Source organism: Parasteatoda tepidariorum, chromosome 10 (genome assembly GCF_982258835.1).
Source record: "Parasteatoda tepidariorum strain Cologne lab strain chromosome 10, Ptep-v5.0, whole genome shotgun sequence".
Lineage (NCBI taxonomy): Eukaryota > Metazoa > Arthropoda > Arachnida > Araneae > Theridiidae > Parasteatoda > Parasteatoda tepidariorum.
The window spans coordinates 83,827,820-83,851,010 of NC_141764.1; the positions used below are offsets into that span (position 1 = coordinate 83,827,820).

Consider the following 23,191-nt stretch of genomic DNA (forward strand, 5'->3'; position numbering starts at 1 on the left):
AAATCTATAGTTCTCTTTCTATTCACACACGCTTTTAATTCTCTCTTCCCTTTTAAGTTGTAATTATTTTAACTTAGTAGCATATCCTTACCTAAATGGGTGCTAATTTTGAGATATTGTAGCAGTATATTTTTAACCTTTGTAATTATTTCTGACTTTATTGGTTAATAAACTATAAGTCCATACTTTGGATTTTCCATGTCATTGACACTTTTTCAATGGTTTCAATTGCATTATATTAAAGAAACAATTTAAATTGCTGGTTAATAAGCTATATGAGTACAAATTTTACTTCTGAAAAGATAACTTCTAATGAAAAATTTTAAGGCTAATGTAAGCTAAGGAACTCATACTTTGGATTACCATATCCTTGATACTTTTCAATGGCATTAAATTAAAGAAATAACCTTTTTTTCTAACTATAATTTTCAAATTACCCTGTTTCTTTCAACAAAAAAAAGGGTATTTATTAATATTTTTCATTATTATACATTTAATTATTTTTCATTTTAAATAATAATTAGAAAGCAAAGAAATTGCTGTGTACAAAAATATAATAATATTTGGAGAAATCAATCAACACATAATATTTACATAAAATGTTTAATAGAAAAATATGAAGCTGAAGCATAAATACATATGAAATAAACAATTAGTCACTTTTTACAATTACAGAAAGCTGTGGTGTTGCAACAGTATCACGCCCAAATCTCCTTTTATTCGCTACCAACTGTAATGGACTGTTAACACGAATAGATGAAAAAGCATATGTCTGTTGAAAAAAATATATGTTGGTTAGTTATTTAACACATAAATTTCTAATTAAAACAATAGTTTGAAGAACAGCCTTATTTTTTGTCAACCCTGAAACAATAATTTGAAAGAAAAAAATTTAAATAAAGAATTTAATTTCAAACCTTATTTAATTAACTATTATGTAAACTATGTATAAATATCCACATAATGAAACAAACATTTAGCATACATAGCGATATGGATGCAAATAGTTCTGTTCCAGGCAAGGACATTAATAATTCTTTGACATATGTTGCAGTTTTGAGAACTATCTGCTTTAATGAAGAAAATTGGTTAAGTTGGATGAAAATAGTTTATCAGAATCCTCTTTGAAAAGAAATTTTAAATTGAGGGGGAAAATATTTACACTTTAATGTAAATAATATGTCCTGGGTTTCAGATAATCAACTTTGAATTGTACAGCTAAGCATTAAAAGGACTGATATTTTATGCCTAACATTGAATTAAATTAAAAATTTTTTTAATGCAAACTTTATAACAGTTATTAGTCTTTTTGTTGCATATAATTGTCTTTATACAGTAGAGAACCGATTATCCGGAATGATCGGGACCATCGCGATTCCGGATAACTGATTTTTCCGGTTTTCTGAATCGCTACAAAATGCCGTTTTTTTAATGTTTATAAAACAAAACTAAAAAAATTTTTTTAAATAGTTTTAGAAATAATAAAAAATGATAAATAATAATACACTTAAGTTTAAATAAGGAAAGAAATTATGAAATAAATATTATATACAGGCTTATATATGTTATTATTGACATTAATAACATATACTATAAGCTATTTGTGCTTATGTGAGATTCGTTTACAAACGGCTTTTGATCAGTCCTCTAAATCAGTTCTTTCGTCAACTCGATACGCCGTACGCTCTAAATAACAAAATCTTGCAGGAAAAAAAATTTTTTAATGGAAGAAAATTAATTTCCGGTTCCGAATTTCATTCTGGTTTTCTGATTTCCGGATAAGAGGTTCTGCACTGTACTTACATAAAAATATGTTGTACAAAGCTGACTTGAAAAATAAAGTCGATCTCTCTTTTTTTTTTGTCCTATATTTCTTACAAAAAATATAAAAAGCAATATATTTTGTTTGTGGGTTATGTCTCTTATTTTAATATTGTATTTTTGTTTTAAAAAAATTAAATACCACTTCCGTTATATGTATTAACAACAAACCGTTTGCTTTTGAAAAAAGAATTTTAAACCCTGTAATAAACATATTAACTTATTTTATACAGGTTATAAACCCAGATCGCTTTTAAGCTTCGTAGATAAATATAGAAAGAAAATAATTTTTTTTAAATTTTTCTATGTAAGTATGAATATAGCTTGTATGTTTTCACATTGGTTTTACAATTGAAACTTAGATCCAGAATAATTCTTTGCAAGTGAATGTGAACTGCAAGTACGTTTCATTTTTAATTAATATGCATCACATGCAATTTTATTTTAACCACATGTCCTATTTATTTATGGAACTTTATTTCTCTGAAATGCATCATCTAAATAAAATTTTAAAAAAAACTCCCTCGAAATGGCACTCACTTACCACCATTAAAGTTTATCAGAAGGTGTAATATTATGCATCTGATCTTGACTCTAAATTTTTAAATTGCCCTCTTATACTATTTTATATGCATATTTCTCCAAGTAATTCTCACTTATCAATATAACTGAAAAATTTTAAGCTTTTAAAAAACAATTAAAGGAAATATGCTTAGAAATGTTCTTATTATGCGAAAATAAATATTTTAGGGGGCATTTTTAAATAAAAGTTATTTATTTTTAAATAAAAGGTATTTATTTTTTTAAAAAATCGTAAAATTTAAAAACACTAAAACATTTATTAATATAACCCCCCCCCCCTGAAAAAAGAAACTAATAAAACTTAAAACTCTTGAGAGCAATGCGAACAACGTAAATATTTGTCATAGTGATCAGAATTAATTGATTTATTTATTCTGAATTACTAATTTAAAAATTTTTTCCAGTGTGAAATTATTATCTAAACAGTAAATTTTTTTTAAAATGGAATTAGTAAACTAAACATTATAAGTACACATAATTTATCTATGTGTAAGAGTACATGTTTATATTTATTTAGAAAAATAATGCAATCCATTTAAAAATAAAACATTATAGGTCAAATAAAGGTTAACATTTTGAGTAAAAGTAAATTAAGAAAAAGAGTAAATATGAAGGAAAACTTCATAATTTTTGTACTATATTAAATTTTACATATTTAAATTTAAGCTTATAACTCATTCTTAGGCTTTAAATACTTTTTGTTCTTTTCAATGTATTGAAGAAGAAAAAAAACTTTTTCATAAAGAAATCCAAACTTTGGTTAACAATCTCATCTAATAGAACAATATCTTGAAAAATTTAATCCAAATTATTGAAAAAAAATATACTAACATCTCTGGGGTCGAATATCATGTAAATTTTAATTATATAAATGGACAACATAAGAAAAATCTTACTAAAATGAAGGAATAAAATTAAGGTTAAATAATTATCAATTACTAAATAAATTGAAAGTGAACTTATCATTAAAACAGGTGGTTAAGAAGACATCTTCCTGAGAAAAAAAAAGTGAATAAAAAGACAATGTTTTTAAGGGATGGTGGGTTATTTTCAAAAAAAGGGCAAGGAGGGTGCATTAAGGAGAATCAATGGGCAGGCAGGGCAAGCCGCCCGTCTAAAAATGCTTGGGGAGAACACTGTTTCACGTGATTATAAACTATTGAAAATAACTTAGTAATTATTTATATATTTTCAAAAAAAAATATCTATAGAGGGTGTCCTTCACCAGGGACGCTGCAGGCCCATCTTTCCAGGTTACTGTATCTTATGTATTTTGGGGACATTTTGCTCAAAGTGTTTTCACTATGTAGTGTATGACTTAGTTCTAAATGATTTTTTACTACATAAAGCTTAGTCTTACTACTCTAACAAAATGCTAACATTACTGTATGAACTGCTTGCAACAAGAATAAATAGTAATAAACAAGTCAAAAGAATCTAAATCAGGACAGCCAAAAAAAACTAGTTTTTTCTAAATACAGCAACCATGTCGCCTTTATTAACATATTTATAAATAATTAAAACAAATTAACTCAAACTCAACAGACTCACTTGATAACATTAATATCTTATGAAATGCAGCACATTTGAGCTTAAAAATTATTTCTTTTATTGAAATCAAAATTATCTGTTTGAAAATATCGTCTCGCAAAATAAACTGTAGTAAGCAGCTGTAAGCTTTTTAACTGGAAGTCATGAAGGTAAAAAGCTCATGATTTGTTTTTATTTATACAGTTTAACCTTGATGCCTGTTTGCCCTATGTATAATCTTGTTTTATTGGTCCCTTCACGAATGTTAATCTAATAATACCAGTTAAGATAGTTTTTTAAACTAAGATTCCCATGTCCATTGTTCAAAAATTTTACTGACTTTTGAAAAAAAAAAATTTGTTTTGAGTAATAAAAACAGAAACTCCTGATGCTATTGATAATGAAGAAAACTAGGATTTTTTACATATTTGAGAAAACATTTTAAATATCACGTTTGTTTATTATGATATGTTAGTGAAAATGTTAACACTTGTGGTATGATGTTATTTGAAAAAAATTGTTGCAAAACTTAAAGGAGTGCAAATTGAATGCTGATGAGGATGATGAAACAGAACCACAATCAGTGCTAAAATTTGCTGAAAGCTTCAAAACTTTTAGGGCAATGAGGAAATTTCTGTATTCACAATAGTTTACAGAAAAAAAAAAGCAATCTGCTATAATTGTGAAAAAATTATTCTTTGTGTTTTTACAAAAAGAGTCAACTAAAATTTCTATAAATTTTACATAAATAAATGCATTAATTCATCTTTTTTTTTGCATTGTAAATATTTTGAATATATTATAACTATGTCATTTAAACTTTTTTTTATACCTATTGTATATTTATTTATTTTAAAGTCCAATATGTCTTTATTACTTTTCATACTTTTTCAGATCAATATTTCATATTAACCTGCATTCTTTATTTACCCATATCTACCATTTGCACAGAATGGTCCCTTGAGAAACAATCGATCAAGGTTCTACTGTATTTGCATTGAGCACACAATTCATACGCTGATGAAAACATAAAAATTTTAAGTTTAAAAAAGTTCTTTGTTATTGTGCAAGTAGAAAAAAAAGCTAAAGGCCATTGGATAAATTTTGATTTAATACAAATAATATTTAAGAAAAATACATAAATTTACTTACATTGTCTTTAAATTCAAAATTAAAATGTTGAATGTGAGGATCTAAAATAATCACACTATCTCCAATGATGACTCCTTTGCCTTGAGCCATATTGTATACATTTACAGCAAAACAATTTTCTTTTTCATCAAGCAAGCAAAATGTGCTAGAATAATATTTTCATTTAAAATGTAAACTGACTAAAGAAAAAAAAAAATTTTTCAAAAATATAATATTTTATATAAAATAATTTTTATGAAATATAAGAATTAAATAATAAAAAAAATTTATAAAAAATATATTTTATATATTAATATATAATGTATATTAATATTTATATATTAATATATATATTTATATAACATATTTTAAGTAAAATAATTCTTATGAAATATGAGAATTAAATAATATAAAATTTTTATAAAAAATATAAAAATATTTTTCGTAAAATATAAGAAATAGAAAACTTTTAATCTGGATAAAAAGATATTAATTGGTTAAATGTTTTATAATGTATCAAAAAAATATATATATATATATACTTACAATGGTAAAGAATTAGAACAATAAACATGGCACGCTACTTTCCCCTTAAGCATTTTACCGGTATTACTTCCTTCTTGTAGATCCGAAATTTTGGAATGTTGATAAGTCTCAGATCGTCCGATAGAATTAACAAAAGTTTCAGTTGAATTAGAATTATCAAGTTCTTTTTTGAGTGCGCTAATTATTTCTCTTATTTTACGGGACTTTAGTTTGCCCTGCAAAAGTCAAAAGTAAATTATTAGATTTTAAAGATTTGATAATTGTTACTGAACTAACTAATGAATCCTTAAAAATCAACAAATGATTTTAAAAAATATTATTTAAAACTTTGCAATAAATTTTCATTTTAAAAATAATAAAGTTAGTAAAAAATTACTTTAAACAACTAAATAGGGTCTTAAAATACAGATATCAATTTAAAAATAGAATTACTTCAATTGTCTAATTTAGTGTAATAAATTTGGTAACACTAACAATTTTCACTTGTTATTAAAAATATAGATAAAAGTATACATCATGATTAAGTAAAAAATATTAAATGAGAAATACAAAATTTTGGCAATGTCAAAATAGTGACATAAGTCAGATGCCACTTATAGAAAAAAAATGTATTCATATTTTCTATAATAAATAAATTGAAATTAACCTTCAAATTTTGCTAACTTTAAAATAAGACAAATTTGGACAATTAAATATCTCATTAACAAATTTTAAAGTTAAATTTCTTATAGAAAATATAGATTCAGAAATTTCTCTAATTTGATATTAACATATTACCAATCAATGGAAAGGGCCAATCAGATGATAACATATCATAAATTAATGGATATGGAGGCAATGAATGATTTTCATACCTATTTGCAAGAATTGCAACATAATATTTAAACTAATTTCTCAGAACATTAAATATAGGTCACTGCATGATAAACACTAATGATTTCTTTCTTTTTTATTTATATCTCTTTTTTGAATTCATGATAAAAAATGAACAAGAAAACTATGCAAAGTTAAAGTTACAAATTAATTCTAAGTGAAATAGAAAAAAATTTCAAACTTAAGCTGAATAAGAGCAAAGAATAGATTAAAGTCATCATCTTTAAAGTTGAAGCTAGAAAAAGGTTCATAATGTTAAAAATAAAAACATTTTTAGTTTTATTAGAAAAATAATGATTTTGCTTGTTCCTCGACTCTTCCCAAGCTTTATAATGATTGATTAAAGTTTAAAAACGTTTCGATTTTTTCTTTTATAAAATATTAGTCTGCAATGTTTAATGTGCATACTTTTTCCTTGTTTGAAAGATATACATAATAAATATTAAACAAGAAATGTCATTGAACTTGGGATATACTTATTTCTACTCAATTATTTCTTCTTTGTTGACAAACATTCCCAATAGGAAATAGAAAGCTGGTCACATATTTAATATTCTAGTAGAGAGTTAAAATCATGGAATTTTCAAAAGTCCAAATAATCTCCAAAATATCAGTGGATCTGATATTTCCGAAACTAGTTATAATCTGATATTAGCTCAGCTAACATGATATCAACAATCATATTAGCTGATTAGCTCAGCTAACATGATGTAGGGAAAATAGGAATTACGCAGGTGGATTTTAAGGAATATGTTAGACCCTGGCATACTAAAATAATCATTGAGCATTTAGAAATTATGAATATAAAATTCATTTTAATATAACATATAAAGGAAAAATTAATAAATTACTTTTCGAGTTATTATAAATAGGACAAATCGTAATGATTCCGACAAATATGAGAAAAGTAAAGAAATCGGTGATATCAAAATAAAATTAGTAAATAAAAATTAACAGTAAAATTATCACACTGATTGCATGTAAAATGAAATCCAAACTTAAAAAAGGAAAATATTAAATATATCTTTGAAAACAAGTGTTATAAAAAGCAAAAGCATATTTAACAAAATTAAGATGTTTTAATAAAGGAAAGTAATTTTCACACAAATAAAATTAATTATTCAGCTTTTGCATCACTTTTAATAAAAATTGTGAGAAGCTTTAATTTTTTTAAAATTTAAACAATGCAAGTGTTAAAAAATGAACATTGTTATACAATTTATAATTTCAAAATGTTTATTTTGGGGTTAATTAAGGAAACATGCTCATAGTAATTTCAAATTTATTAATTAGATAATTTGCATGATTTTGAATTTCAAAAAAATGAATAAAATGCATATGTACTAATATTTTTAATTAGAATATTCTTTTAAAATGTTAACAGTAGAATATACAAATATTGGCAAAAGAAGTACTATTGCATACATATTTGTTAAATAAGTTTTAAGCAAATTACATATTTTTATACTCTGAGTAGAATGTACATTTTGAAATAAAAATGAAAATTCATAAAAGAAGATCTATTTGATCTTATTAAGATTGATTGCTTTTTTGTCTAAACCTCAAATCACTTCCTTCAAACTAATACTAATGTTATGAACATAAAATGTTTATTGCAAAAAATAATAATAATTATAGAAAATTTAGTTCCTTATTTATAACATGGGTTGTTTTTACAATAATTCCTAAAATTTATATCATACAATAGATTATCTTTCATATTAAAAATTAGCCTCTTTAACCTTAATTTCTATGATTAATCTTTGTAAACTTATCTAGATAAGAATAATTTTATTAATTAAAAACAATTTTATTTACCCATTTTCTAAGTGGATGAGTTTTAAAACTGAAATAAGAAAGATTTTAATGTGTAAAATAATTAACCTATAAATTAAAATTAATAAACAATACATAAATTAGAAAAATTTACTTAAAGTTCTCACATAAATTTTTTTATAAATTGTTCAATTGATTTGCACATAAAAATAAAATAAAAACCGTTTGAACAAACCTTAGTTGATATCATCAATTGAATATTTTTTAGGTGATTAACTAATGATTCTAATTCTTCTTGGGGCTTTGTCCAAAGGGGGTCGTATTTTATAGACAACTCTAATTTCTCCAATGTCAGTTTATAATTTTCATCATACCTCAGGGCCTAATGAAAACAAAAATTTGTGTCAATGATATATTTCAAACAAGGATAAAAACTTTTCGCCGGTTTAAGCCATGGATAAAACTGTGACCTAAAAACAAAGTCAAACAAAAGTTTTATGGGCCCAAGGTAGTGGGCCCCTTGTTTAAAACATAAAATGCATAATTTTCATACTTTGTAAACTACTTGAAAAAGTTTTTTTTTTCTTTTTTACCTTTTGATTCTTGAAGTATCAATTTTCATAAACATACTAAATTTAGAACTCATTCCGTATCTTTTGCCGATCAGAGCCGAAACATGTTTTAAATTGAACCCAACACCCCTACTTGAAATAGTTAAATCTCGTAACCATATTTACCTCCACTACTTCTGACAAATGGCTAGGGGAGTTCTTTACATAGACAAACCATAAATGCTCACAATTTCCTTCCTTGACGAAATTTTTTTCCTTCTAACAAGTTGACTCCTGTACTTAAAACAGTTGAGTTAAAAAAATATGTAGAATTCATGAAGGTGCTAATATAAATCAAAAATTTATTCAGATTCTTGTTAAACGATTGATTGTGAATACAACTCCATATGGTACCTTACAGGTATGTACTATTACCACCTTTTTTTCTATGCATGACATGAGGTTTACCTTCAACGAGGTATAGTCCTATTACCTATCAAGTGATCGGAAGATGTAATCCAATTGATTGGAAGTGATTAAGGCCAAGAAATAAACTTATATCAAATCTTTCTTTTCATTTGAATAAATATAAAACAAAGGTGTGTATCAAATTTCTTCATCTATTCTTTTTTTGTACTGTAAATATAATATTTTTGTTAAGTTTAAATAAATATCAATGTAAATAGTTATTATATATATTTAATTATTTCCATATCATTTGCTATTAGTGTACCCTTCCCGTAAATGGGCAAATCTTATAAAAGGAAACATTTTTGTTCTCACAGAAGTTTTGCTGCATGGTTAAAAACATTTTCTGCAGTTTTCCTTTTTTTGTGTTGGCAAAAACATAATAAAAAAAAACATTACACTGTTTTTTAAGGAATTTTAATTGTTCTTGCCTTCCCCTTTTCAGTAAGACTCAGCTGAAAAATTGCTTTAATGTATTGGCATAAACATAATCATAGATATTTTAAATAGCACATTGCATGCAATATTTTATAACAAGTAGGGAGTACTGGAGCTGTGGTGGCTTAGAACAGTGTTTCCCAAACTTATGACTTTCGTGTACCCTTTCTATTTTTTTCCTTGCGCTGTGTACCACTAATAACAAAATGAATGTATTTTTTACTATAAAAAATTGCATAAAAATTAAAATTATTAATTGTTAACTCTGCAAAAAATAGCCAATAGAAAAATACTTAATCGTAAACTTTCATGGCAAACTTTATTTTTAAATACTGAAAGAAAACACAAATAATTAAGATCAAAAGGATAAAACTTCTTTGAAAAAAACGCGCTAAGAAGCAGCAGAAATTTCAGAAAAAAGTATGAATACAAAACAAATAAAATAAAATAAAAATATGACCACCGAAGCCGACGTCTTCAGGGGGTACCGGCCCCGGTAGCCATTAAAAACAAAACCATTTCTATTTGAGGGAGAAGCAAAAGCTTAAAATATCTCCCTCAGTACCCCGATGGTTTTGTATAGAGGTCCAGGAAAAACAAGATACATTCAAAAGAATAAACAAATTACGAAAAGAAAATCAATAAAAATCATCAGAAAATTAAAAACTCACAGTCACAGGTCAAGAATAAACTTCAAAAGCTTGCTTTTGAAGTAAACTTCTTGAACTTTTGAAACTGAACTAAACTTCTGAACTAAACTTCTGAAACTTCTTAAACTTTTGAATAAACTTCAAAAGCTTGCTTTTGAAGTTTATTCTTGACCTGTGACTGTGAGTTTTTAATTTTCTGATGATTTTTATTGATTTTCTTTTCGTAATTTGTTTATTCTTTTGAATGTATCTTGTTTTTCCTGGACCTCTATACAAAACCATCGGGGTACTGAGGGAGATATTTTAAGCTTTTGCTTCTCCCTCAAATAGAAATGGTTTTGTTTTTAATGGCTACCGGGGCCGGTACCCCCTGAAGACGTCGGCTTCGGTGGTCATATTTTTATTTTATTTTATTTGTTTTGTATATTTATTTTTAAATGAAATTTTCGTTTCGCGTAAGAATGTGTACCCCTTCTAAACTGTTCCCGTACCCCTGGGGGTAAGCGTACCACACTTTGGGAAACATTGGCTTAGAGCAGGGGTCTCCAAACTACAGCCCGAGGGCCACATCCGGCCCGCGGACAGATTTTGTCCGGCCCGCGGAGAGCTAGCATACTTGAAAACTCCTTTTAGAGAACATATTTTTTATAGCAAATTAAATTTAGTTTACTGAAGTTATCTAATTTTATGTTGAATAATTATTAATATGACATCTACATTGATATGGTCATGGGCTAACTACTCATAACATTGTTGTAGGCTTATTGTTATTGTTTTTGTGATAAGTTGGATAAAGAAACACAAAATTGTAATGAGTAAAGACATGTACAATATGCAGAAAATCTAACTTCAGTATATAATAACTAACAAATTATTGAAATGAATCCAACTAACATTTTATACATTTTAAATAAAAACATAACTTATAACAAGCATAATGACATATGAAATACTAATGAGATTTATGTAATTGAGATTTTCCACTGACAATAGCTTGTAGTTGTGGACTAATTTTACTTGTACCAATTATTAAAAGAGATTTAAGATGCTCATCAGTTAATTTAGATCTGTAAACATTTTTTGTGTACTTCATTTTGGAGAAGGTCTTCTCACACAAATAAGTAGTACCAAAAACAGAAAACAGCCCACGAGCAAATTTATGCAAATTATCAAATTGTGTCAGTGGAAGACTCTTATAAAATTCCAACAAAGATGAGTTTTGATATTTGTTCTTAATTATATCACTGCACTGTAGATCAATAATTTCCATTTGAAGTTCCGGGGCTAGGGTTTCAATGTCAGTATCAAAAGGATTCTGAAAAATCTTAATTTGATTTGCAATGGCATCAAAGTCCGAGAAACGAGTATCAAAATTTATTTTCAAAGCACTCAAAGTTTCGATTGCAAAATCGATAGGAAACTCAGTCTCAGTGGTGTGGCTGAATATTTCACATGTTTTAAAATGTGAAAAACATTTACTTCGCAGTTGTGATTGAAACAGTATCAATTTCTTCCGGAATTATTTGATATTAGTGTATAAATCAGGAAGATGCTGGTTTTCTCCTTGCAATCTCAAATTCAGTTCGTTCACATGTTTTGTCAAATCAACATAGAATGCTAACTTCCACAGCCATGCGTTGTTTTGTAATTCAGTAAGAGGGCGATGCTTTTCGTTCAAAAAAGCCCTGAAGGACTTTCCCACAACTAAGCCAACGTACAGCAGTATGATAAGGTAAGTCATTTTCTCCAATCTCTGCAATAAATTGTCGGAATTGTCGGTGATTCAGCCCAAAAGATCTGATAAAATTAACAGTTGATATGACTGGTTTCAGAACTTCAGACATATCCAAACATTTTCTGCACAAAGACTGTTGATGAATGATACAATGTAAGACTAATGGTTTTGAACCACCGTCATTTTCTACAGCCTTTGACACAAGAGCGACCACTCCTTTATCTTTCCCACTCATGTTTTTGCCTCCATCAGTTGTAATACATTTCAAGTTTTTCCATCGAAGGTTCTTTTGATTAATGGTCATTTCAACTCCTTTAAAAATATCTGTACCAGTAGTTGTGTCATGAATACTATACATATCAAGAAGTTCTTCATGCACTTCATAGCTTTTATCTACTCCTCGAATGTAAATCAACACCTGAGCAGTATCTGACACATCCGTTGACTCATCCAAGGCCAAAGAAAACCACTCAACGTGTCCATTTTTGTCGAACAGTTGAGAGGATATATTTTAAGCGATGTTTTCTACCCTTCGAGCCACAGTGTTTGCTGACATACTGACAGTTTTTAATAAATTTATCTTTTCCGGGCACATTTCTTCGGCTACTGCAATAATGCATTCTTTGATCATTTCTCCATCGGTGAATGGTTTTCCACGTTTTGCAATTTCAAGAGCCACACGAAAGCTGGCACGAGTTGCAGCCTCTTGTTCAGTTTTGAGTTTTGTAAATGAAGATTGCTGCGATTTCAATCCGCGCTTCATAGCTTCGAATTCTTCTGTTCACAAACTTCCTGTATATTTTGAGTAATTTTGAAAATGTTTTGTTTCATAATGACGTTTAATGTTATATTCTTTGAGAACGGCTATGCTTTCATTGCAAATCAAACATAGTGCCTTGTTACTGGACTCAATTACGAAATACTGAATGTTCCACTGATCTTTGAATTTTCTGCATTCACTATCAATCTTTCGCTTTTTTCCATACTACTAAATCACACACAAAAGCAACAATTCAAATCAAAATGCTGTTACAAAGATGTCTTAAACTTAAACACGCACAAACACGTTTTAAGGAGGTACGCACTATTTTACTTCACAACAGTGTCATAGGAACTGACTTGTGGTTGCACCACTAGCCTTCTTATATATTCCAATTACTGCATTCTAGAAGTGAGTAGAAGACACCAGAACTTTCTCGAACCAACGAGATTATTCTGAACGTGCTATTAGCGCCATCTGTTAGCGATAAGATGGTACTACCTATTTCCACTTGTGTCCACCAGATGTCGTGTCACGTTACTCCTCATGGCTCGTACTCTACGACTAATCTAGAAATTACAGATAATGACAGGAAAATTAATAATATGCAGTGTTGCCGTTTTGCGGACTTTAGTCCGATCTGCAGCCTTTTTTAAATGTTGCGTACTTTTTCGGACTTTTTTTTTCATCAGTGGACTATTTCACTTTTTACCACCGGCAACAATGATAATATGGTTTTGGCCCTCGGAACTTACTGGAGTAATCAGTATGGCCCTAAGGCTGGAAAGTTTGGATACCCCTAGCTTAGAGGATAGAGTGCTCGCCTCCTGATGAAGTGACCTAGTTTGAATCCCAACAATGGCTCTCGATATTAATTCTGAACCAGGCTCTCATCGATTACAGAACTAAGGTAAAATATCCTCAGTGGTAGACTGATCATGGGTTAGAGTCCCCTTGCCGTCAAGCTAACCGTGTTTTTTGTGATTTTCTTCTCCATGTAATTCAAGTATGGGTTAGTTTCATCAAAAAATCCTCTACAAAGGCAAATTTCTCCCAATACTTGATCCAGGAATTTTCATGTTTCTAGATATGGTTCACAATTACAAGGCTACGGAGTTGAACATTGATACAGAATTGGGATAGCTTTTCAACGCCAGTTATAATATAAAATAAAAATAGTGAATACTTATTTTTTATAACATACATAAGAAAGAAAATGTTTTGAATAAAAAAAACTTTATAATGGATAAAAACTCAAATTATTTAAAAGAAAATTTTTCTGAGTGAAATAATAATTGTTCAAAAAACAATGTTGTAAAAAACTTTTTATTATGCTTTGAAATTCAAATTATTCCAAAGAAAATTTTTGTTGAGATAATATTATAATTCTTCAATTATTTGTCTATATAAATACATTCAAAGTACAGACCACTATATGCTAACAGAAAATTTTATGAAATCTCTTTATTTATAAAGTTACCAACTAAATTATAATTAATACAGATTATTGAAATTAGAGTATGGTTATATAGTCAACTATAATCTCTACACCAATGTAATTATATAATTATTAATCAGAATTTATGTGTGTCAGAAAATATTTATATATTACTAGTTCAATATTTTAAATATACTACAAAAGATTCAGCATATATGAGTATCACCCTAGATTTTTGTTAATTTACATGCCTAAATCCAGTTTTTGACCTGACCTCCATTTGAATTAAAAATTATACTTCTAGTCCTAGCATTAAGAATTTTTTATAAATACATTTTAACATGATGAATATTTTTTTCATTTATTATCATATGTTTAATTTATTATCATAATGCAAAACAATACTATAATCAACTATAAAATCAAGCAAGTGAAAGAAGAAAATTGTATTTTAAATTTAAAATAAATACCATTGCCCAGTTATAATATAAATCAGGATTGCATTTCATAGCTTTATCTTGACTCTAGAAAAGAAAAATACTATTGGTCAAAAATATGGAAACTGGAAGAGAAATATAATAAAATTTTCTTAAAATAAAACTTACTGCATGGTTGTAAGCTAGAAGGCTTTCTTTTAAATAGTTGGGACTCTGATTTAAACTAAAGAATAAGCTCAAGTTGGCATTTCCTACAATATCTACAATAAAGAAATAATACATTTGTATTATTAGTTTTTTAAGAAACAAGATCAGAAAAAGGAGTAAAATGTGAAAACTCGAATCTTATCTGTAATGGCAATTAAATAAAATCTTAAAGTAATTTACGAAAGAAAATTATAAAACCTTAAACTAACTGCAGTGACATATATTAAAAATTTATATTTAAAGTAATAATTCTGCAAAAAAAATTTAACTATTTCCTTGATTTTTGTCATGATTAAAACAAATTATAAATACTTTTAAATAATGTTATTTTTAGTAGTAAACCCTATCATAAAAGTACATTATTTAAAACATCAAGAATTCTATGTATAATCATGTTTGATCATATAATGACATCTAAAAATTACTAAAATTTGTACATGTGTTTGGAACTTGGATCTAGAATATCAAACAGAAAAACTGGAAATAGAATAAGTAATTAAAAATAGAAAAATAAATTTAAAATATTGATTGTGCTTCTTGGAAGTTACTAAAGTTAGATGAACAATCTTTAGAAGAAAAAAAAAGGCACCTGCTAATAAAACTTCACAATGTTGAAGAAAATAAGCACAGTAGTTTTCAGGTCTCATAGCAATTGAATAAATCAGGACATTTATATATTTTTGAAACAGTATATATCAGACTACTTTTAAAAAAGACAAATGAAAAACAAAAAAAGTATAATTTATTCAATTAAAAAAATATAAAAGCAAATTTTATCCAAACAGAAAAATAAAATATACTATCTTTAATAACATAATTACTTTCTTTCAAACAGAAAGCAAGCTTTAACAGTTTTCAGTATAATTTTATTTATAGAGAACTGAAGAACTGGTATCAGTCTTAGATCAATACACAGAAAATTTTTATGGAACTGTAAAATTAAAAAAATAACTAATATCAAATATTAAGTGTTTCTCAGACTAATATTAAATTAAAATTTGTAATCGAGTTCAAGACTTCTTTAATCAAATAATTTAATAATCTTAAAATAAAAATCAGTAAATATATTATTTCACAATTTTATACTGAAGTAATTTAGCCAATTGATTACTCAATATACCGCTTGAAAATTTTATGATATGTGTCCCTGTATTATTGATTGGAATTCATCATTTCTAAATTCATATAAAAAAAAAGATAAATGAATAATTATGAAACTACAAAATTCTGCCCTACAAGATTTGTTATTGCATTTGCTGAAAATAATTCACTAATGCTGAAAATATTTTCCCTAAATTCATCACCATAAAAATTTGCTTATGTAAAATTGTTAATTAAGTTTCTTTTTCATAAAACAACTGAATTCCCAAAAAATTAAAAATAATGAACCGTACAGTTTGTAATAATCACTATATGCTTAAACCATTAAATGAATACTAGATGGCTCCTATATGGAATTATCAAATTATGTGATTTTTAATAAAAATAAAAGGATGTTGGAATAAAATCCAAACCACCTCATTCACTAGAATTGATTATTTTATAAATCTTACTTTGAATTGATAGAAAAATTGATGTTTTGAATACATGCACAGGAAAATCAGGATGAGAAGTTCAAATTCAGGACAAACAATGACACAACATAAGCCTTGAGTTTTTAAGGAGAAACAAAAATCTAAGACTCAGGAATTCATTTAAAAATATACAAAAAAAACGGAATTCGACACATAAAAAATATTATCATCCAACTTAATATTTTTTAAACTTTATTAAAATAAAAAAAATTTATGTTAGAATTACAAATAAGAACACTTGTATTTGAATAATGCCGAAGAGTTAAAATCTGGGAAATATTTTTCACTATTGGTACAAAAATGTGATTATGTATGTTATCAAAAATGTCATTTTATATATATATATATATTGTATATAAATAAAAAAGACATAATTTTATATAGCATTTTTCTTCTCTAAACAATTCAAAAGCAGATAATAAAAACTATTTTGAGTGCATAAAAAGAAAAAACTTAATGTTTACACCATGATTTCCCATCATCATTGACTTCTACAGCTTCTTTAGCTTTTTCTAAACTTTCTAGCATGTTTTTTTGCTTTTCTTCAGGAGTTTCTCCAAGTTGTCTCAATATCATAGACAAGTTTTGCAGAGATTCTGCATTTTTTCCCTATGAGAAGATTAGATTAGAATGTAACAAAGAGTACATACAGTAAAAATACTTAAATATGTGCTATTAAAATCGTTGTAACAATTTGAGTTACATTTTTCAAAGTAATTCTAATAACAGCCAGGCGTTAATATGAATAAACTTTTAATATTGCTTTATTATTATCATTTACTAATGTTTATTTAGAACACAGTAATAAAGCATTTTATAAAGTAATACTTCTAAAATATATATACTTATTGCATATATAAAAGTCACAAATATAAGCAAAAAGCTTCGGTAAACACAAATTGAATAATCATACATAAAAAATAAATAGCTGAAATCTAATATCGATATATCTACCTCTCTTAAAGCATTTTCAAAACATTTTTCTGTTAATATGAATAAACTTTTAATATTGCTTTATTATTATCATTTACTAATGTTTATTTAGAACACAGTAATAAAGCATTTTATAAAGTAATACTTCTAAAATATATATACTTATTGCATATATAAAAGTCACAAATATAAGCAAAAAGCTTCGGTAAACACAAATTGAATAATCATACATAAAAAATAAATAGCTGAAATCTAATATAGATATATATACCTCTCTTAAAGCATTTTCAAAACATTTTTTAGCCGCTTTGACATCACCTTTCTTCCAAAAACATAAACCAAGTTCATTCAAGGCATCCACTAAACGTGGGTGAAATTTAACAAGCTTGGTTAGTATCTCAAAAGCTTCAGGACTGTATTCTGGTAGCACATTCAATGCTTTTGCCTTTAATAGTTCAGATTCTGCATTCTTACAAGAATCACTCTCATCTAATAAAAGAAAAATATTATAGGTACTATTTCAATTTAATGAAAAGCTAATTAGAAATTTAAGGGTTACAGACTGCTATAATACTTAGAGATATGTACAAAACTAAACACCTCAAAAAACTTGCTACTTATAGTTTGTCTATAATTCAATTTAATGAAAAGCTAATCAGAAATATAAGGGTTACAAGCTGCTATAATACTTAGAGCTATGTACAAAACTAAACACCCCAAAGAACTTGCTACTTATAGTTCATCTATAATTCAATTTAATGAAAAGCTAATCAGAAATTTAAGGGTTACAAGTTGCTATAATACTTAGAGCTACGTACAAAACTAAACAGCCCAAAGAACTTGCTACTTATAGTTTGTCTATAATTAAATTTAATGAAAAGCTAATCAGAAATTTAAGGGTTACAGACTGCTATAATACTTAGAGATATGTACAAAACTAAACACCCCAATGAACTTGTTGCCTATAGTTCGTTGATATAAAGAACTCCTCTTGCCACAAAGTCTAAAACCACCTGCTGCTATGGAAACGAGAAAAAACGCTTTTCGAAGTGAGTAGCTTTGCAATAGACTGAAGAAAAATTATACCATTCTTTCGAAGACAAGAATCAAAACCTGTCTTTAATAGTGAACCAATTTGAAATAATTAAGCATTGTAACCATAGTAACTGCCACAGCTCGAGTAAAAAGAGAGAGGGTTGGTCTTTACACAGACAGACTATATTTTGACCCTATGTGTTGATTGTCCTTAATTTTACAACATTAGCATTATCTTTAGAAAATAAGAATTAACAGCAATTAGAACCATTAGATCTAGCAAAATACTTTACTAGTAGTAAAAAACAAGTTAAGTCATTTGAATGAACTATATGAAACTAGACATGTTTGCAAATTGATAACTATAACATTTAACATTAAATACAGATTTTATAACAGCATTATCTTGACCATGTTTATAATATGCTGTACTTATATAAGTTTATTTCAAATAATGGTAGCAAATAGTATTCCATAACATTGGGCTACAACTGACAAAGCTGTTACTTTTACAGAAAAGATAAGAAGCTGGTACTTAAGAAAATTTCATTTTAATATTTCCTTCAAGTAAAAACTATTCACCAAAACTACCACTACCTATTTAAAAGTAAACACAATGTATTTAAACTGCACATAAATATATACACCAGTTTGTTAAACCAGTTACCATACTTAGTGTTACCCATAAGTGTTGAAATAGTCACAAAAAATTTTACTTTTGCCAGAAATTTGAAATGTTCTTATCAATGGATTTAATCTTCTGCAGATAAGTATCAGACTTGAGCTGAAGGCTTTGTCAGGTTTACTGTGTCTATTATTAAATTTATAATATTAATTTCATTTTTACAAAACAAGAACCAACAATGAAAACTTAAATATTCTTAGCAACATGTGCACAATGAAATGGACGATGAAATCATAAAACAACATAAATTATAAATGAAATTCAATTAATAAAATTTTTTATTATTCACAAAAGTACACACAAAAGACCTTATCGCTTATTCAAGAATACTAAACTAGCAGTTTTGGGGGAAAGAGAAATACTGTATCCCCCTTTAATGATGACAATGAATAATATTAATAACAAAAAAAAGCCAAAATCAATTTCAAAGCAACACCAAAAGCCTGGACATTGGTCAGCTTAAGCATAAATGATACTAAATCCACAGACAAATACAGATGATAAATTTGTAAGAATTAAAGACTTTGAAATGTTGATTCTTTGAAAAAGTCAATGATTTTATTTAAATAAACAATTTTCACACATATTATTTTATAATAAATCTATATAATACATATGTTTTAAGAGTTTATTTATTTTTTATTGGTGATTATTTATTTATTTTTTATTATTTATTATATTTATTATTCATCCATTAATGAAAATTTAATTTAATTTATGGATTATCAACAATGTGCACACAGAGCGTTTAAATAAATATAAGAGCATAAGTTTTAATTGTTGCTGTTGTTCATTTAGGTCGCACTAGAGCTACACAATGGGCTATTGGCGACGGTCTGGGAAACATCCCTGAGGATGATGCGAAGACATGCCATCACAATTTTGATCCTCTGCAGAGGGGATGGCACCTCCGCTTCGGTAGACCGACAACCTGCAGGCGAAGTCCAGCACTTTACGGTAGAACAGTTTAACGAGGACCAATGCCGCACACCCTCGGTCCCTACGCAGACTGATCCAAGTGGTCACCCACCCGCACACTGACCGCAGCCAGTGATGCTTGACTTCGGTGATCTGCTGGGAACCGTGTCTTAACGATCAGTCCACTGCGGGACCATAAGTTTTAATAAATCGGCTATATTCTATAAACCTCAATTGAAATAAACCCATATATTCAACATTTCTCAATAACATAAATTGATTTAGATCTTAGAATGATGTCAGTTCAGTCACTGGCATAAATTGGCAGCTCATTAAAGTTAAAAAAAACCTAATTCATTGATATAATTTTAAAAATATTGTTATAAATTAGTAATATTCTTAATTTTCATCTTTTAAAAAGTATTTAAAAAAATAAAGAGTAGAAACAAAAACAAACTTCCAAAACAATAAAAAATAATAAAATGCAAATATTTTTTTGTGAGGGGAAAGATATTTTATGAAACATACCTTTTTCCTTGACAAATAATTTTAGTGTTTTATTCAATTCCGATGCTAAAAGCTCTGTTTTTTTGTCTGCTAACTCAGGAGAATGATCTTCAAAGAAGAAATCTCTAAATTCATATAATTTTTTAACAGATTCCTAGAAGGAAAAAATAACATAATTACAACATGGAAAAATGAAACTCAATATTATTAGAGATTCAAAACTTAAATTTTAAACCACTTAACACATTAATTTTAGCAGATATTTAAGAAGACTATTTATATGTATATAGTGTTCTCCCTAAGTGTTTTGAGAAGGGCGTCTCACCCTGCTTGCCCTTTGATCCCAATAAATGTGCCGATTTTACGCTTTTAGTTAAAATAAGGCGCCATCCCTTTTAAAAGCTGCCTTTTTATTCATATTCCATTTTCAAAAAAATTAATTCACTGTTTAAATAATAATTACACCCAGGTAAAATTAACAGTGTTTATAGGTTTAATTCTTATTACTATTACAAAGATTTACTTTGTTAAGATTATTCTCAAGTGGTTAAATTTTTATAAATATCTCTTTTTTCAGGGGGGGGGGAGGAGATATTAATAAATTTTTTAAGTGATTTTAAATTTTAAAATTATTTTATAATTAATATCTTTTTTTAATGTTTTATCTTTTTTTAATGATTTTTCTCATTATTTTCATTTTAAATTATAGAATGAAGATTAAGTTTTTTTATCAATTAACCTTTTTGTTTTAATTTATTTTTTGAAGAAACTTTAAGCACAATGATTGTTTTTTTAACAAGCCTTTAATTATTTTTATAAACTACAAATATTTCTCTTATTTTGATCATGAAAGAGAATTTCGTTCTTGAAATATACACATATACCCTAATAGTATATTAGGGTAATTCAAAAATTGTTGAGGATAAAATTTAGTTATTACTTAATATTACGCATTTTGATAAATTTTTACAATGTTTATTCCTTTCAAAACTCAAAGTGCCCTTGTAAGAGCGGAAACGCCCTGCTGTTTTTTGTTCCTAGGGAGAACTCTGTATATACATAAAACTTTAACAAATTTTTTAATATTATTTCTTTGCCTAAATTCTCTTTTTAAATTCACTATTTAAAACAAAACCCGTTCTTACAGTTAGTAATTCACATCCAACATTTCAGTTCCAATTTTAGATTAAAGAATGTAGTAATTATCATAAGTTTTTCCCTTAAGGAAACATGAAATCTCATGAGAAACCACTCAGAAAGTTTTTATAACCTATCATAACTTATATATTTTCACTTTTTAGACACGTGATCGGAGTTACTTGTCATCTTCCCCTTTTAAAATCCCTTTAGTAAAAAACTATGCGCATCATTTTCAGTGCTATTTTGCTGTTCTCTCTCTCTCTTCACAAATATGATAAAAATGAAGAGTGATGTGCTTTTCACCTTCTTATGCCTGCCTTGATTACCTAGTTCAGTACGACTGACATTGTCTCATGCAGACAGGATGTTGAAAAGACCACAATCATAATTAATTTTACTTTTAATATGTTAGAAATAACATGCTTAAACTGCATTTCAAGCATTTAACAATAAAACTTTTCACGATTATTGTAAGGAAAGGGTACTTGATTTAAAAAATTAAAAGATTTTGGTGATTGTTTTTGCATTCCTAATTTGACTGGATATATCAAATCCTGGTAAAAATCGCATCATGCAATAAGGTAATTCTACACGATACTAAAATATAAAAAATCAAAATATAAAAAAAGATTAAATGAAATTCATTAAATTAAGAATTTAATGGGTACAATATAAAGTTGCCAATAAAAAAAATTTTTTTGAAAGTCATCCAGAGAGTTAATTTTTATATACTCAGTTTTTTCTCACATGCGATAAGATTTTATTGAAATTAATTCTGAGTGTTCACAGTAGAAGGAGGATTTTCTTAAAACAACTGCAATATTAAATAAGGAATTAAATTCATTTGCAGATGCAAATGCTTCTCAAATTCATTTCAGCACTAAATAAAGCGTTAAAATATAAAATTATTTTCATAAAATTGTCTTCTTCATTTAATATAAATATACAAGCATTAGAATGTAAAGAATTATAACCGAGAATAGAAAGTCAATCAAAAAATTTTCTAACACCTGTAAAGACATGCCTTTGCAAATAAATTTCTGAAGGGAGAAAATTTCTCACAAATTTAAGATGTATTTTATATTGGAGAAAAATATTAAATTGTATAGTTTTGAAACATAAATATCAGAATTTCATCAATGGTAAAATAAAAATCATTATAATGCAAAAAAATTTGACAGCTCTTGATCATTGTTTGTTTTTCTTTTATTAAAGCCGAATTCAACTTAAAAAATGCATCATATAGTATCTAAGCTTTATGAAACTGAATTCGTTCGGCAATAGAAATGCTCTTATATAAATCGGTGAATAATTTACATGTATTCAACTTTTTGAACCTTTTCCTCCCTGATATATGGAATTGTTATTTTTCGAACGAGCTAATGTTTAAGTAACTTGCTTTCTTTTATTTGATACTAATTTTTAATAAATGTTTTTCTTAAATAAGCACTTTACA

The 23,191-nt window shown here is 27.1% G+C and overlaps 1 protein-coding gene across 1 annotated transcript; it reads right to left on the reverse strand.

Annotated features, from left to right (window-relative positions):
• Window positions 1–589: 589 nt before the first annotated feature.
• Window positions 590–23,089, reverse strand: LOC107437785 (tetratricopeptide repeat protein 5). The gene is made up of 10 exons (XM_087153236.1): window positions 22,746–23,089; window positions 20,617–20,749; window positions 17,722–17,939; window positions 16,982–17,126; window positions 14,905–14,996; window positions 14,770–14,823; window positions 8,495–8,641; window positions 5,611–5,825; window positions 5,086–5,230; window positions 590–772 (listed from the first exon to the last, which is right to left on the reverse strand). Exons 1-10 carry the CDS (start codon window positions 22,755–22,757, stop codon window positions 653–655), a joined length of 1,281 nt encoding a protein of 426 aa, XP_087009362.1. The 5' UTR covers window positions 22,758–23,089; the 3' UTR covers window positions 590–652.
• Between the last annotated feature and the right edge of the window lie 102 nt (window positions 23,090–23,191).